The sequence below is a fragment of the Lampetra planeri genome, chromosome 3 (genome assembly GCF_965212315.1).
Source record: "Lampetra planeri chromosome 3, kcLamPlan1.2.h2, whole genome shotgun sequence".
Lineage (NCBI taxonomy): Eukaryota > Metazoa > Chordata > Hyperoartia > Petromyzontiformes > Petromyzontidae > Lampetra > Lampetra planeri.
In genome coordinates this window covers 2,927,644-2,942,790 of record NC_136109.1, presented here as the reverse complement: position 1 = coordinate 2,942,790, position 15,147 = coordinate 2,927,644, and the positions used below count along the sequence as shown (strand labels likewise).

General features: G+C 41.7%; 1 protein-coding gene across 1 annotated transcript in view; it reads left to right on the top strand.

Annotated features, from left to right (window-relative positions):
* The window catches only part of LOC144736445 (WD repeat-containing protein 7-like), a 77,038-nt gene that overhangs the window by 20,391 nt on the left and 41,500 nt on the right, over positions 1–15,147 (top strand). Inside the window, exons 3-8 of the mRNA XM_078619025.1 lie at positions 4,767–4,873; positions 6,197–6,275; positions 7,125–7,299; positions 10,344–10,420; positions 11,002–11,121; positions 14,757–14,902. Coding sequence (XP_078475151.1) covers positions 4,767–4,873; positions 6,197–6,275; positions 7,125–7,299; positions 10,344–10,420; positions 11,002–11,121; positions 14,757–14,902 — 704 coding nt within the window. The remainder of the gene's footprint in view (positions 1–4,766; positions 4,874–6,196; positions 6,276–7,124; positions 7,300–10,343; positions 10,421–11,001; positions 11,122–14,756; positions 14,903–15,147) is intronic.

Genomic DNA, 15,147 nt, shown 5'->3' with positions numbered 1-15,147 from the left:
ATTATCCCTGGCCAGTAACAACTAGTTTTTCACAGAACTTCAACACTATCCAAATCAATTGAGTGTCCTTGTTGGCACGCATGTTTTGCCATTACTGACAGTTGTATTTGGAAGTATTTAATATTTATTTGGTGTTCTTTTAGTCTCGTGCTGATCATTCGTCCTGTTTGCCCCACATAGCATTTGCCAAAAGTGCAATTAATTTTCTATTTATAGCTTTGGTAATACATCTTTAGTACCAGTTATTTCTATATTTTATGTACCGTGCCAAATTTGACTCTGATGTTTTGTTTTTCCAAACATCTGGATGGTTTTATCACCCCAACCATGTACGGTATTTTAATAATTATTATTACTTGCTCAGTTTCAACCCTCGTGTTATTTGATTTGGTTTTGGCATTCAATGCTCTGTTGATTTGTGCATCATAACCATAAAATTGGAGCGCTTCTTTAACAGGTTTAATTTCACTTCTCAGACTATCACCATCTGACACTTTCTTAACCCGTTGTATGAGCATCTTGATGAGAGAGAATTTCTGTGCATTCCCATATAAGTGGGGATTTAAATTTAAAGGAATGTAATTACTACGCAGTCAATGTATGACCCATGTCTTCTATGTGAGCATTTTACATATGACATTTAAGTTGAAGCAAAATATATATTTAAGGTAACAATATTTTATATTTAGGACCAATGATAATGTAAATATCAGCCTGAAAGACTACATGTGGATTCATGCTTTTACCTTTAGTTTTGGACATTAATTCATATTTTACTTATTAGATTTATTTGAAGAAAATTAGTGAGATAAGGTTCCCTAACCCTAAGATCTAAATGCCCTCCCCCTAAAAAAACCTGATAGCTAGGTAAAAAAAAATGTTCTGGTAATATGAATAATTTTCTATTACTGGTATTTAAGGATAAGTGAGTACATTTAGTCACCAGAGATGGGGGACTGCGTGGTTCCCGGAAATGTTTGCATCGGCTGAGTCGTCTGCAGGCCAAAAAAGTTTGAGTAAAGCTGTCCTAGATGGATGCTGTACTATTTCTGTCTGCTACAGCAGTGGTTTAAGGATTTCAACATGATCTATATATTTACTTTATTGATCTGGTTAAGGCTTGGGATATAATTATGAGGCCAGAGTTTTTTTTATTGTTCTCCACGCTTTAGAGGTCCGTGATTTTCATATAATTATTAAGCACTCTTATGATGATGGACAGACCAGTTCAAACTGCATGGCCAGGCCTTGGAGCGATTTTTGTTCATCATGGGGTGCAACAGAGATGTCCAATTAAAAAAAATTTTGGCTGTGTAGTTTGCGAATCCTTCTTTGGCTTTAACAATTGAATATACATCTGGTAGAGATACAATATCAGTGTAATTCCTCCATCTCCTACCTGCCTACCAGGTAGGGTGCCCTCTAGCCAGTAGGGCATTGAGGCAGGAGGAGTGGGGTCCATGGGCATGAAGAAAGCTGCCACTGAGCACTGAGTGCTAGCAGGCACTGGTCTACATCAGGGTACCACTCTCACACAAACACTATGGTAAAAATGGAACTCAATCTTACCTAATTTATCCGTTTCTCTCTGCATCTATCCATTTATCTCAGCATTTCCTTTTTATCCATCTCCGTTTGTCTCTGTATCTCTGCTTTTTTCTTTAGCTCTGAAAGAGATGTGGAGCTCAGCATTAAATATTGCACATTAGCAATGTATTTCAAAAAGCGAATCCCCAGCTAAACTTAAGAGATGCAATCCTGGAAAAATTCTCCTTCACTGAAAATTACTTAAAACGATCTCTAATTTCCCGTATAAATAATGTCAAAATCAGGGGTTGCATTCCTAGCTGACATTTCTGGAAAAATGTTTTGTTACTAAATGTCATAAAGCGTACAGAAATGCATACGATAAAAAGTTGACGTACATTTTCACTTATAATAAGTAGAAATAATTGGATTAAACTTACCAGAGATGGTTTAAAAGCTTTCTGATCAAGGCCTCTCGGGGTTTAGCAGTGGTGGAGTTATGCAAACAAAGTGGCAGGATCAACTGCCTCTTCATCTGACAATGAAGCTGGAGCTTCAGGAATGTTCACCAGAGGAACCCGGCTTGCTTCTGGGCTCTTCGAACCTTCTGGCTTGATAGCAGAGCATTTCAAAAATCTGTCTTAAAGACACCTGGACATAATTTTTCTTATTCTTGGTTCTTTCGGTAAAGTCACATAGAAGGGAAACAATAAAATAATAAAAATATAAAACAATATTGTTTTATATATATATTTTTTATTGTTTCCCTTCTACGTGACTTTACCTAAAGAACCAAGAATATGAATCCCTGCAGTCACGAAAGCTTTAAATCAAAATATTTTTTTTTCTTCTTCTGCTGGTACAGCTCCTTGTAGCAGTAAATGCCAGGTATTTATTTTGGTATTGGTGACGGTGGTTGAGTTTTCATTTCATTGCCCTCTTCCTCTGCTCGTTGTTCTTCCAGCTGCATCGGATTCTCATTAGACAGGTCCTCACCATGGGACTCGAGCAACTCCACCACATTCGACTCCTCCACATTGTCAGTCCACTTATTTTGCAATGTAGTACTGTTTGTGAAATAACACAATGGCAACAACTTAGAGCTGGTCATTCATATAGAGCAAATCAAAGAGCTCTCGTATAGCCTACAATTTATTTAGAACATTTATTTCACTAATATTTAAATTTAAACCAGTTTAAATTGGGTTTTATCAAGTGTGTAACTGCAACTGAACCTTATGTGACCATTTTGAACTGATGGAACTGTCACCAGTTAAATTGGTGTTGGGGTAACCTAAACTATACCCGGAAATCAGTCGACTTTCTACTTCTGTGACTCTTGCACACACATGCGGTTCGCCCCCACAAATAGCCATCAACACCGAGACGGTACTCAGAAAATAATTTCAACGGCGACAGAGAAAGCCAGGAAAGACACTGTCGACTTTTTGTATGACCCGGCTAGCTCTGACCTGTCGGGTGTACAATGACCCAAGTGAAGCAGCAGTGGAGACCATAGTGGTGACGAGATGGGGGGGGGGCGTGGGTTAAATCCCGGCCCTGGCGCCTGCATATTTGGAGTTTGCATGTTCTCCCCATGGTCGCGTGGGTTTTTCTCCAGGTCCTCTGGTTTTTCCGTCCCCCTTTAGAATCATGCGTTTCGAGTATTTGGCTGCGATACAATTCCACATTATAAGCCACTTCGTTGAGTTATCATTTATTGCCAGGTCGCTTCTGAAAAAGAGCTATATAGCTCAATGGGCCTTACCTGGTTAAATAAAAAAGAGTTTAGTTGAGTAACTCCCCAGGTTGTGGAAGATCTGACTCTCGGAAATTTTCCCATAAATCATGTAAAAGAAAATGCATACATTTTTGTGTTATTTATGTAAGCGCAAATAGCGCAGCGCGGCGAGGTTGCGGATGAATACCGTGGCGAGAGACGTAAGGCAGGTCGCCTTACCCCTCGCTCCACCAAAACGCCGCCATCACCTAGCCCAAGCTTTACTAGGATTAAGCAATAAGAATTGTTTTGTAGCGTCACGTAATTCTCTTCATTTTGTAGCATTACGTAATTGTTTTCTATGCTTAGAACTATATATTTTTCCCCATGGCTCTGTTGCTAGTTTTCTAGCCTAATGCACGGTAAACGAACATTTGGAAGTAAAATTGGAATCATCAAGAGTATTTTATATGAATAAAGCGCTCTACCTAGCATTTACCTGTTATAAAAAATTTTCATGTGTAGTACCCCAGTAATTACCCTGTAATCGGGTAATTTTGTATGGGGTAAGGGTAAAAGGTAGGGTAAAGGTAGGCTCTTTGTTTTTACCTTTTACCTTACCTTGCCGAGGCCTACTGGGAGCACAGCAGCTCCTACAACCTCGTCTCCCACCGCTGCCTTATAGTGGTATATAATGACCCTCTGTGCGCTGGTTCGATTAGCGCTCACTTCTCCAGCAACGCATCTTGAGTGCTAATTAAGGTCTGCCTGTACTGGTCTGTGTTAAAGGATTTGTTGTACTTTTTAGAATATAAATCATGCTAAATCTTCCCTGCTGAAAAATTCAAACCAGCACATCTAGGCTGTTCTGATGCAAAACAAAAAATAAAAATTTCTACCACATTTCCCAGCAGTTCCGCATTAGCCCCACCCGATTCAGCGCATCGTGATTTGCAGACCACGATGCATTTTAAATCTGCCGCATTTCACCGAGCTTTCTGCAAACCCATTTATTTATTGATGAAAGTACTCTGTATTGCAAAGAGGCCCCATGGCTTCGCAATGCGAACCCTGTAAAATGTCAAAATAACGGTGCTGCATATAGAATCTCGCGGAGCTGCAAAGAGAAATGTGAAATGTCTGGGATTAAAAATCATTCTCAGACATTACACTTCCATTGGAGCTTCAGGAAACTGAGGTAAGATTTCTATTTTTGATTTTCTATTTTTTTTTTGCATCAGAATAGCTGTGTGCTGATCTGATTTGTTTCAGAAGAGAATAATTTAGCATTTTTTAGACATGTAAAAAAAGCGAATTTCAGGATCAACTGTCTCGCTGATTTGGGGGGAACTTCTGGTAAGTCTCGAGTTGTGAGAATTTGCGGATCATTGGAGTGCGGATATTAGAAATCTTGTATGTGTTTTTGTGTTTTATTAAAAAAAAATATACATCGGTAATACATTGGTCTCGTAAAGTGGCAATGCATTTGTTGTTTACGTTGTTTTTGTCCAACCTACAGATCAGTCCACGAGCCTTGCTGTTTGGTCACTCTTCAGCCATCACTTGTCTCAGCAGGGCGAGTGATGGGCCTGAAGAGGTCTACATCGTCAGTGCATCTGAAAATGGGTCAGTAGCAGTCATGCCAATCTTATCCACAGCACTTGAACATAAACACATTCCTGCAGAGGGAGCTGGTAGGAACGTTGGGTTGCTCGGTCAATGGCCAGGGTCAACGGCGGCGTGGTGTATTCCGCAAATATGTCCGACTGTGAGGGCGGGCACAAGCCGGCGTGAGTAGGTTAAACGTTGAGTTTTATAAGGGCACCACGGGGTGACCAGCCTCTCCCCACCCAGCCCCACCCCTCCCACCCCCCACCCAGCCCCACCCAGCCCCACCCTCCCCACCCTCCCCACCTAGCCCCTCCCCCACCCTCCCCACCCAGCCCCTCCCCACCCTCCCCTCCCCACCCAGCCTCACCCTCCCCACCCAGCCCCTCCCCACCCAGCCCCTCCCTGCACGACGGACGGATGAACACAATAATCCCCTGTGGGCTGGTGTAACCAGGAGGTTCCTACCAGTATTACTTGTGTATCACAGCCGGTCATAAACCTTAATATCTATGAATAATATGTAAACAGTTCACTCTCAATTATCGCTTGGCAGATTATCCAGGTAGGGGATTAACCATATTTCTCCGCATCCTTTAATGCACACCTTGGTTCTAGTCACTGCCCCTCACTCGTTGCTGGTCAGTGAGTTGGTGCCTCCATCGGCAAGTAAACCTATGAGTTTGAGAAACATTTAAAATTGATGACGCATTCTACGTCTTTAATTGGCTTCCATTCTACGGAGGTAAATAAACACGTTTTGCCGTCTAATTTACATGGATTTAGCATTATCCGTGTGTTTATTTTATCCGAACCACTCGTATGCAATATTACCCGCTTGCCTGTAATGAATGGAAACCCAATTAATGTGCTAATGGTATGAGGAGGAACGGTTTGAATTTATATTTTTAACTTTCTGTATTGCAAAAATAAGGTCGCAGATGATCCGCCAGTGAAATTATTGACCCACAATGGTCGGCTATTTAATCAAGCAATTGAATAGTAATAGTGATTGTGTTGAAAGTTGTATGCATGATTTCATGCTTAGTGGGAGACTGGTGTAGTAGCTGCAATTGGTACAATTGATCATATTTGTCAGTAGGTTTTGTCCATAAAAAATGCGTTTGCACTTCAAAAAAATATGAACATGCATGCACACATCAACACATAATCAGATATTTTTGTAAACTCATTAGGTGGGTTTGAAAAGCTGGTTGGAATTGCCCACGTGGTAGATGATTGATGTGGAGCAGTTGTTACTCTAAAGCCTGCCCTCCACATGCCACCCTTAGCTGTGTAGAATGGCTAACATGTTCACAATTATTAACTTGTTTCTTTCAGAGAAATGTGTCTAAGTGATGTAAGTGATGGACGTTGCCTTGAGTTCACGAAGCTTGCCTGCTCTCACATAGCAATCCACGTGAGTATCACTCGTCTTGGACATTGCACACTGACCAAAGAAGTCTGGACATTGGTTGTGACACCTTAATATTTTTTGCACCTTTTTTAAAATATATATCTTGATGGAAATGTAATTGTGATATGTACAACACATTTGTATTCATTGATTATTGTTAGGAATGTTTTAATTTCTGAATATTTCATGATATTCATATGTGAACACTTACCCGTTAATGGAGTTACATACAGCATGAGACACAACACCTTGTAATCCATAGAGGTAACATAAGCATCATTTGGGCTCTCGTAGGTTTTAAATGGACTTGCACAGTGTGGTGTTGTTGTGATACATAAGAGCCCTTGATGTAACTTGTCAAATTACCACAGCCATGAGGACGTGAGCCAGCCCAGTTCACAAACAGGGAAGCTGTGTTCAGCGTGGATTCGCAGAGCAACTTACAGGAGTCACATGACTCAAGTGCCAGATCACATGACTCGCAGCCAGAAGTCTTCACATAGACATTGGCACCCGAGCCATCCTCGGAACCAGTCCATGATGCTACTGGATAACGTAGACGAGAGATTCACATTCCTGATTTTATTTTGAAAAATGCCCAAGCCTAGGTTAAGCCTTGTGAAATATTGCTTTGTGAAGCTGCACAGGAGGACTGGAACAAGAAACAAGTTGTGTTGGGGCATTCTTAGAAAATCCCAGAATAGTTTGGGCCCAATGTTTTAATGACCGTGGAAACTTAGCATAATATGACTGAATCTTTTCTGTAATTATGTTATCATGTGACCGCCCATACTATCTTGCCATAAATCATTAACATGTTGTGTGCTCTGTGCATATTCTCTGTTTTTTCAGTATTATAAGAGCACAAGCAGACACACACAAATAGGCAGATTGTTGTGTTATGGCCACTATCCAGAAATCCTTGTCATGGATGCCAGTAGTCTGAACATACTCTTCACCCTCGTTTCCAAGATTTCTCCAGACTGGATCAGTGCTATGACAATGGCTTTCTCTTCACAAGCACAAGGTTGGTAAAATATCTCCATATATATAAAAGGCAAAGTTTTGAAAATGTGTGTGTCCAAAATGTTTAGCGTGCTTCCCGACATGCAACAAACTGGAAATTTGCCATGTGGGTACTTTCCAGACTGTACACCATGCAAAAATTATAAAAATACACTTTAGTTTTTTTTCTTGGGGGGGAGCTCAATAATGCAGAAATTGTTTGCACGGCAAGTGAGCTGTGACGTCAAATCTGTCACGTGACCCGCGCATGTGGAAGCATAACGCAGTGTAGCGTAGCGGTTAGCGCGCTGCGCTACGAACCCGGCGACCCGAGCTCGATTCCCGCTCACGGCCACCACCGGTGACGATTATTTTAACCGCTCCTGGGCCTCCCCTACGTCGACTCAGCCTCAAACGAGTAACTGGTGTGGTGTGTGAACATCGCCGCTGGGGAGACAAAGGCGGCCGGGCGTCGTGAATCCAAGTCCTGGGCTAAGCCGGGTAGTACAGCTAGTTATGTATAAACTGTCCAGTATTCCCTCGTTATTTGCGAGGGATGCATTCCGGAGATACTCGTGAATAGCAACTTTTGCGTATAATAATATTGGGCAACAAAATTGTACACGCAACATCCGCAGATGCTTCTAAAGCTTCGAGAAGTTTTCTCCCTCACCCCTTTAGCTCATCAACTTTCTGACATCACATTCTATCACATCACGTTCTATTAGTTCACTTGATCTCTCATCACTTTAGCTCATCACATTCGTGCATCGCATTCTTGCTCATCACTTTTTCTCTCATCACTTCATCTGTCATCTCTTTATCTGTCATCACTTTCTATCATCATCACTTTCTTTATAAAGTTCCACATGCGATTCGCGGACAGCAAGTTCGTGAATAATGAGGGAATACTCGATGTGAAAAAGAATGCACACATTTGACCATTACTTGCTGTATCCCAGTGGCTATGAGGTTTGAACACACATGGTCAACAGCATCATTTGTACGTATGTTTTTTTGTATATATGCATCTATCTTTGCTTGGAGAAATTATCTTACTGTTCTGCCAATTTCATTGAATGAGTTGTCACTAGAACCTTAAACCCAATCGTTCAGATTCTTAGCCTGGGTGCTGCCTACGCACTCTACCATTTAAAATGATGATGCATCTCACAGCCGCATTAACAAATCGTACAACAGATGGGTGTCTAGCATTGGAGAGGGGGCTACACGCTCTATTTCATGAACGAGTTGTCGGTGATGGTCAGGTTATGATTCATAATTGGTTACTTTTGGGTTAGGTGGTGTGAAAATGTGTCGTAAACCCTCCTTCACCTCACACAGCCAATTAATGAAAGTGTCACGGGAACAAAGTTGCCAAATGTATTGCAGCTGCAGCAGAACACTAACCTATATGTTGGGGATGTAATTTAATAATGACAGTGGATTAATATTTGATGGTTTGCAATTGGCAGGTCAGGTAAGTGTCATAAAGTGAATGTTTAGCCATACTCTTTGGTTCTTTCCGTAAAGTCACGTAGGTATAAAATATAATAAATCACATATTTAGCCAATTGTGAAAATAGGATATCCTTAAATATGTTAAAGGTTAATTGAGTTAAATAATATTATGGGAATTAGCACTGAGGAATTAGTGATAAAAACAAATGGTTGGGGTACTAATTGGTTACATTATTTAAATTATTGATTAAGCCTAAATGGCTAAGAGCAATCAACTCTAATGATTCAATTAGACCAAGTGGTGTAACTGTGTCGATGCCTTCATGGCATCTACTTAAGGGCCTGGATCATGAAGCGCTTTCACCCGAGATCTGAGCTCCTGTTAACAGCCTGATGAGGCTGGATGTAATCTCCAGCATAACGTCGTTACCTATGTCAATGTTGTGAGATTATTCTACACATCAGCGGTGATGTGAGCGGTAGTATATTTGACGTGTTTTATTTAAGAGACATTTTTTTTATCATCTATATATATGTAAAAGGGAAATTTGTGATTATGTGTGTCTGTTCAAAATGTTTAGCGTACTTCCCGACATGCAACAAACTTGAAATTGGCCATGTGGGTACATTCCAGACTGTACACCATGCAAAAATTATAAAAATACACTTTTGTATTTTTTTTGGGGGGGGGGGGTGGGTGCAGTAATGCCTATATTTTGCACGGCAAGTGAGCGGTGACATCACATCTGTCATGTGACCCGCGCATGCGCAGTGGTTCGCGCTACGCTGCGCTACGAACCCGGCGACCCGAGTTCGATTCCCGCTCACGGCCACCACCGGTGACGATTATTTCAACTGCTCCTGGGCCTCCCCTAGGTCGACTCAGCCTCAAACGAGTAACTGGTGTGTTGTGAACATCGCCACTAGGGAGACAAAGGCGGCCGGGCGTGGTGAATCCAAGTCCCGGGGGAAGCCGGGTAGTCATGCTTGTCAATAATATATGGTCGCGAAAGCCCTACGTGTTCAACTGACATTTTTATTAGTTGGCTGTGTCGGATGTGGGAGGGTTTTACACATTCTTGCACAGTTTTACACGAAAGAAACCAATTATGCATCGTAATATTGGTCGTGAAAGCCTGCATGTGAAACGGTCAAGTTAGTTGACGACTCGTGAGTGTTGTAACAAGAGTGGTGAATATCTACCCACATTCCCAATTTATGTAGCACTCTACTTCCCCCCCTCCCAGGCCCGTTCCCAGCGCCGGCATTGTGTCTGACCAGCCGTGTCTCAACAGGAGTCACTCTCCCCCCCCCCCTACTCCACACTCTGCGCCCCCTGCATCTCTCCTCCCCCCTCTTACCTTATATAATCGCTTGCCCACTGCAGTCATTTTTGTTTCTTGCTGTGTTTGTCCTACCTGATGACGGAGGCTTGTGTTGCTTCCGAAACGTCGTGATTTAATTAAATTTTTTATATTTTAAATTTTTAGTCTTAATTTTATTTTTATTTTTTCACCTGCGTGACTTTACCGAAAGAACCAAAGAGTATGGTTTAAAATAATTCTATTTGCCTATATTTATTTGTCCGCTGTGAATATATTACAGGGGACAAAGTGATCGCTGTGTCCGTTTCCGGAAATCTTAAAGTCTGGAATCTGAAAAACATTTCTAATAAGTTGCAGGTGAGTACAACGGTGAACTTTAAGTGTTTTAATCGTTACAATATATTACGCACTTTATTATGTAATGTTAATCGTAATGACTAGGGCTTTTAAATAGTGCATGCACTAAATGATCCAGATATTTTAAACATAATATCTGGATTATGCAAATATCAGAAGTTGAAAAACAATCAAGGTTGGTATAGTCCTTATCTGCCATGTGAAGGGTGTGATTTTGTAGGAATGGTTATCGTGGTTATATTAACTATACTTTTGCACCATGCATCCCAACAAATGTGGACCTCACCCGTTCTGTCTGTGTTGGATAGTGTTGGACCCCTCACATGCGTGGGCTTTCTACAGGGGCTTTTATTTCCACCAAGATATAAACACTCATTAATTGACCCATAACACCTTAATAATCACGCTGACTCTACTTTGTAATTGACATAATTACAGTTAAATAGACTCTCTACAGATTATATTATAGAATGATTTTGCAATTGAAAGAATACAAAAATGTTCTCATTCTTAACTAAAGAACACTTACGTGCTTATGTGTACATAAATGTGTTTTCCCAAGATGTTGTTTGTTGTTCCAGATAGGAGAGATATTGCACGAGGAAGAATCAAAGCCAATTCACTGCACCGACTGCCAAGACATCTGTTTCTGCTCCTTCACATGCCGATCGTTGTTGCTGGTCTCCACATCATGTTGGATGGTAACAGTTTTCAACGTTAAACTTTTATTTTGCAAGTAATGGCATCCATAACGTTTTTTTTTCTTCATACATTTCTTGTGTAACAGATCATTGCTGTATGGTAAAACCTCTGGGAAGCTGGATTAAATGGGGTAAGAGCATCTCTGGTGATGGGGGGTGTCTGGCATACTGCAGTTGATTAGCTTTTTTCAGAATTCATCATCATCAGCCATGATCAGTCCTCTCCAAGCTGCTGCCACATCTCAGTCTTGCAGTCGCAATCTCTCCTGCGCGTGAACTACTTTTATCCCTCCAGCTGCTCAGTGGACATCCTCTCAGAATTGTTCAATTCCTTAGCTGCTGCTCCGTTATCATTTAAAAGTTGTCATGTAAAGCAACCATAAACACATGAAAAGACATAGGGTCATAATTTTTTGAGTAAAACTCTACTATATACACAATATACATAGACGTAAAATGTAAAAGCGTAAATATCTTGGGAACAGTAGCCAATTGGCCGGTTTAATTGTCATATTTGAATTTAGCACCTCAATCCATAATAAAGCGCATTTCATCTCTGAAGCAGACGACATCTAAAAAATTGTCGACCAGTTTTATTGTTCCTCACCTCGGAGCATCATCCCTCGTCCTGGCTATCCCTGCCCCAAGCCCACTTGTCATAATAGTTTAAATTGTGTCATTAACCTTGAGTATAGTCCGCACCTCCGATTAGCACGGTTGGATATGCATGGTGCAAAATAAGTTCACTAGACATTCCCTTATCCATATTTTCCTCTTTCTACCTCTGTAATTTCAAGCATGCATCTCCATGCTTTGCACACCGTTATCTTGTTGATATATGAACCATATGTGATAACCGGTAGAACATACTGATTAAAACCATTCTTCTCAATGCACATTGGGAAAAATTACATGTATTATCAAGTGTCGCTTTACAAAACGAAAGCATTTAAACCTGCTCTCATCCATTTCTTTGTTTCACCATTTTGATATTAGTCAGCCTTCATCAGGTGAGTGCCAGTTGGGGGACTTGTAGCGATTTGGGGTGCTTGGGAAGCCTCCCCACCAAGCTTCGCTGCCTCCTTGCTCCCTTTGCCATGGGAGCACTCCGCTGGCCAGCCCCGGCGATTACCAGGTGCCATAGGTCGACTGTCTGAGATGACTGGCCGATGCAACACCTGTGCCCCCCCTACTGTGCCAACTTTCTGCTTTAGCCGCCCAGCGCTCCGCACGTTGTTGTGAGTGTTGCTCCACTGCCCTCTGTTGTTGTTGGAGGGCTACTGCCTCCAACTGCCCAATAGCCTCCTTCATGAGCCTCATCCACAGAGGCCGATCTTAACATCGCTGGTACTACCCATCGGCAAGTCCACTCAGCTCCACATCCTCTTTTACCATATCACTCCATCTCTTGTCTAGCCCGTACCGCTCCTTTTTAGCCCCCTCTATCGGGCTGAACAAAAGCTGTTTAGGCATGCGGTGGCTGGGCACGCGGGCTACATGACCCACCCAACTCAGCCTTGCCTGGCGGAGGAGCTCCCCGATGGGACTTTGTCTGTATCTTTCAAGGATTTGTGAGCTCAAACAATCCAGCCTGGTTAAACCCAGGATGGATCATAGACAGGCCAGCCTAAATGTTTTTAACCGAGGAAGATGTTCTATTAGGGGGGTCCAAGGTTTTGCAAGCGAAGAGAATGGAGGGCATGATGGTGGCCGAGAAGACCTGAAGCTTCGTGTGGAGCGACAGATCAGGTAGCGTCCACGCAGCGTTATGCAACTGATGAAAAGATAATGCCACTCGACTGATTCAGAGTGAGACCTCTGCTGTCAAACTGGAGCCGGTCATGAGCACACTGCCCAGGTGTGTGAAACACTCCACTCTGTCCACAACTGCCCTATCACCAAATTGGGAGTTGTGGGGGTTGAGTGTCTGATGGTACAAAATACCCAGGCAGGTGCTTAGTTTTGGTGGGGCTGATGGTCAGGCTGATGGTAAGGTCCAGGTTCGGCAGCAGCGCCTTCAAACTCCTCCTCTACCCACCACCACAGCCATCACATCCAGCATTAAAGTAGAAAAACAAAGATCTGCTCTGTATCCGCATTCGGTGAAATGACGCTGTTTTGAATCAATTCAACTGTAACTGATCTCTGCCTCTGTGTCACATATAACTGGGTATCGTCTCTATAGCAGTGTACACTCAGTCGATACCACCTTGTAATGTCTCCCAACGGTAGCGTGTGTACTGTGGAGAGCATGGGTGATATAACGAAGCCCTTCGACACCCCACAAAGAATCAGCTGAGGAATAAATTGCATTCACTGCCCTCTTCAGACCTACCTGTAAGGAAAGAATGGAACCATCTAAGAGATGTTCCAAACCATCTACAAATCAGCTTTAGGCAGCATGATCCACCACGGCAAAATCTGCAGAGAGAATGAAGCAGAACCAAAAATGGGAATGGATTTTCCGATAGCTTGCTATGAGGAGGCTATTCGTCACCCTGAACTCGAGCTTTCTTAGGAATATGCCTCTTCCGAAGTCCTGCCAGTTTCAGCGTAACGACCTCATGAACCTTACCTGTGGAGGCAAGGCGAGAGACGGGTCTGTAGTTAGCAGGACAGTTCAGGTCAAGAGAAGGTTACTTACTTTTTTAAAATGTTTAGCTCGTTTAAAGGTTTTAAGGGTTATGAATATTTCTCTTGTATAAAATGGTTATTTTGTTACTTCAACATTTAATCATTTGAATTGTCAAACATTTACTCAAGCTTCACTATAATTTACGTACTATTTTACAAATATTGCTAAAGTGTTTTTTGGGGAAGTTGTTTGCATTGCAAACGTTGTTATTATATTGACTTGTATTGCAGTAGATTGGATAGTAATGCGGTATTTCAGGTATTATCATGTGGTGTAATATGAAAACTAAATTTGAAGCATCAGTCTAGTATTTCAGTCATGAAGTCTACGCTATTGGGGAGGAGTCCTACAGTAAAACCTCTTCATTTGCGAATTTTTCTTTCGCGAAATTCGATTCTTTGCGATTTTATATTTGTGTACCAGTTTAACGTTCGTGCCTTATTCCTTCAGCTATTCACGATTTTGGCAACCTCGTCATGGGAAGGGGTGTTTTTGCAGCACAGTATATAAGTGTCTTTTTAAATTTCAATCATGGGGTCTAAGCGTCAAGTGAGTGGAGGAAATGAGAGCAAGAGTAAAAGGCAGAAAAAGTTAAAACTTTAGTTCATATAGTCAATTTGTTGCATAGACTTGTTCGGGGTGATAGTGCATCTGCTGACCATCATCATCACATCCCCATCATCCAAAGTAATTAAGTGCCAAATTTAATGTATAATTTATTGATGTATTTTATTTACTCTATTTTGTTGTATTATTTGTGTTATCTATTTTTATTGTACAATTTTATTAAATATATGGATGTTATTTATGCGTACAGTACAGGATAGTGTATGTTCAGTCAGATATGGAAACCTAATTCCCTTTTTCCCATATAAACACGGCATCTTCAGTTGCGAAAGCCTTACCTTATTAGCGAAACCATATTCTCAATGATATTTCAATTAAGCTGTCTTCCCGAGGTGGTACATGCTCAGAGTTCTAAATACATTTTTTTTGCCAGGTGTTTGACGCAGGTGATTTTTCAGTCCTTTGCTCGGTGTGCTCCGAAAAAGGAGAGCGGTGGTCAGGAGGAAAGTTTTTAACTGCAGATAGTGTAATCATCTGGACAGAGGAAGGAGCAGCATCTGTCTACTGCCTGCCACCCAGGTGAGCTCCCAACAACTTTGCATGCACCATGTGCCATATTGCCTTCCACGCCTAACACTGGGCATACATTAATTTGCAAAACTATTTGAGTTTTTAGTTATGTAACTTAAAAACTCCGAAAAACAATGTCTCTGTGCTTCCGTGTCTCTTTTTCCATGCCTTTGTGTTGCTTGATTTTCGGCGTGATTTCAAGGCATGTGCCATCCATGGCAAATGCTTCATTGCATATTTTTTTGGAGTTTTTA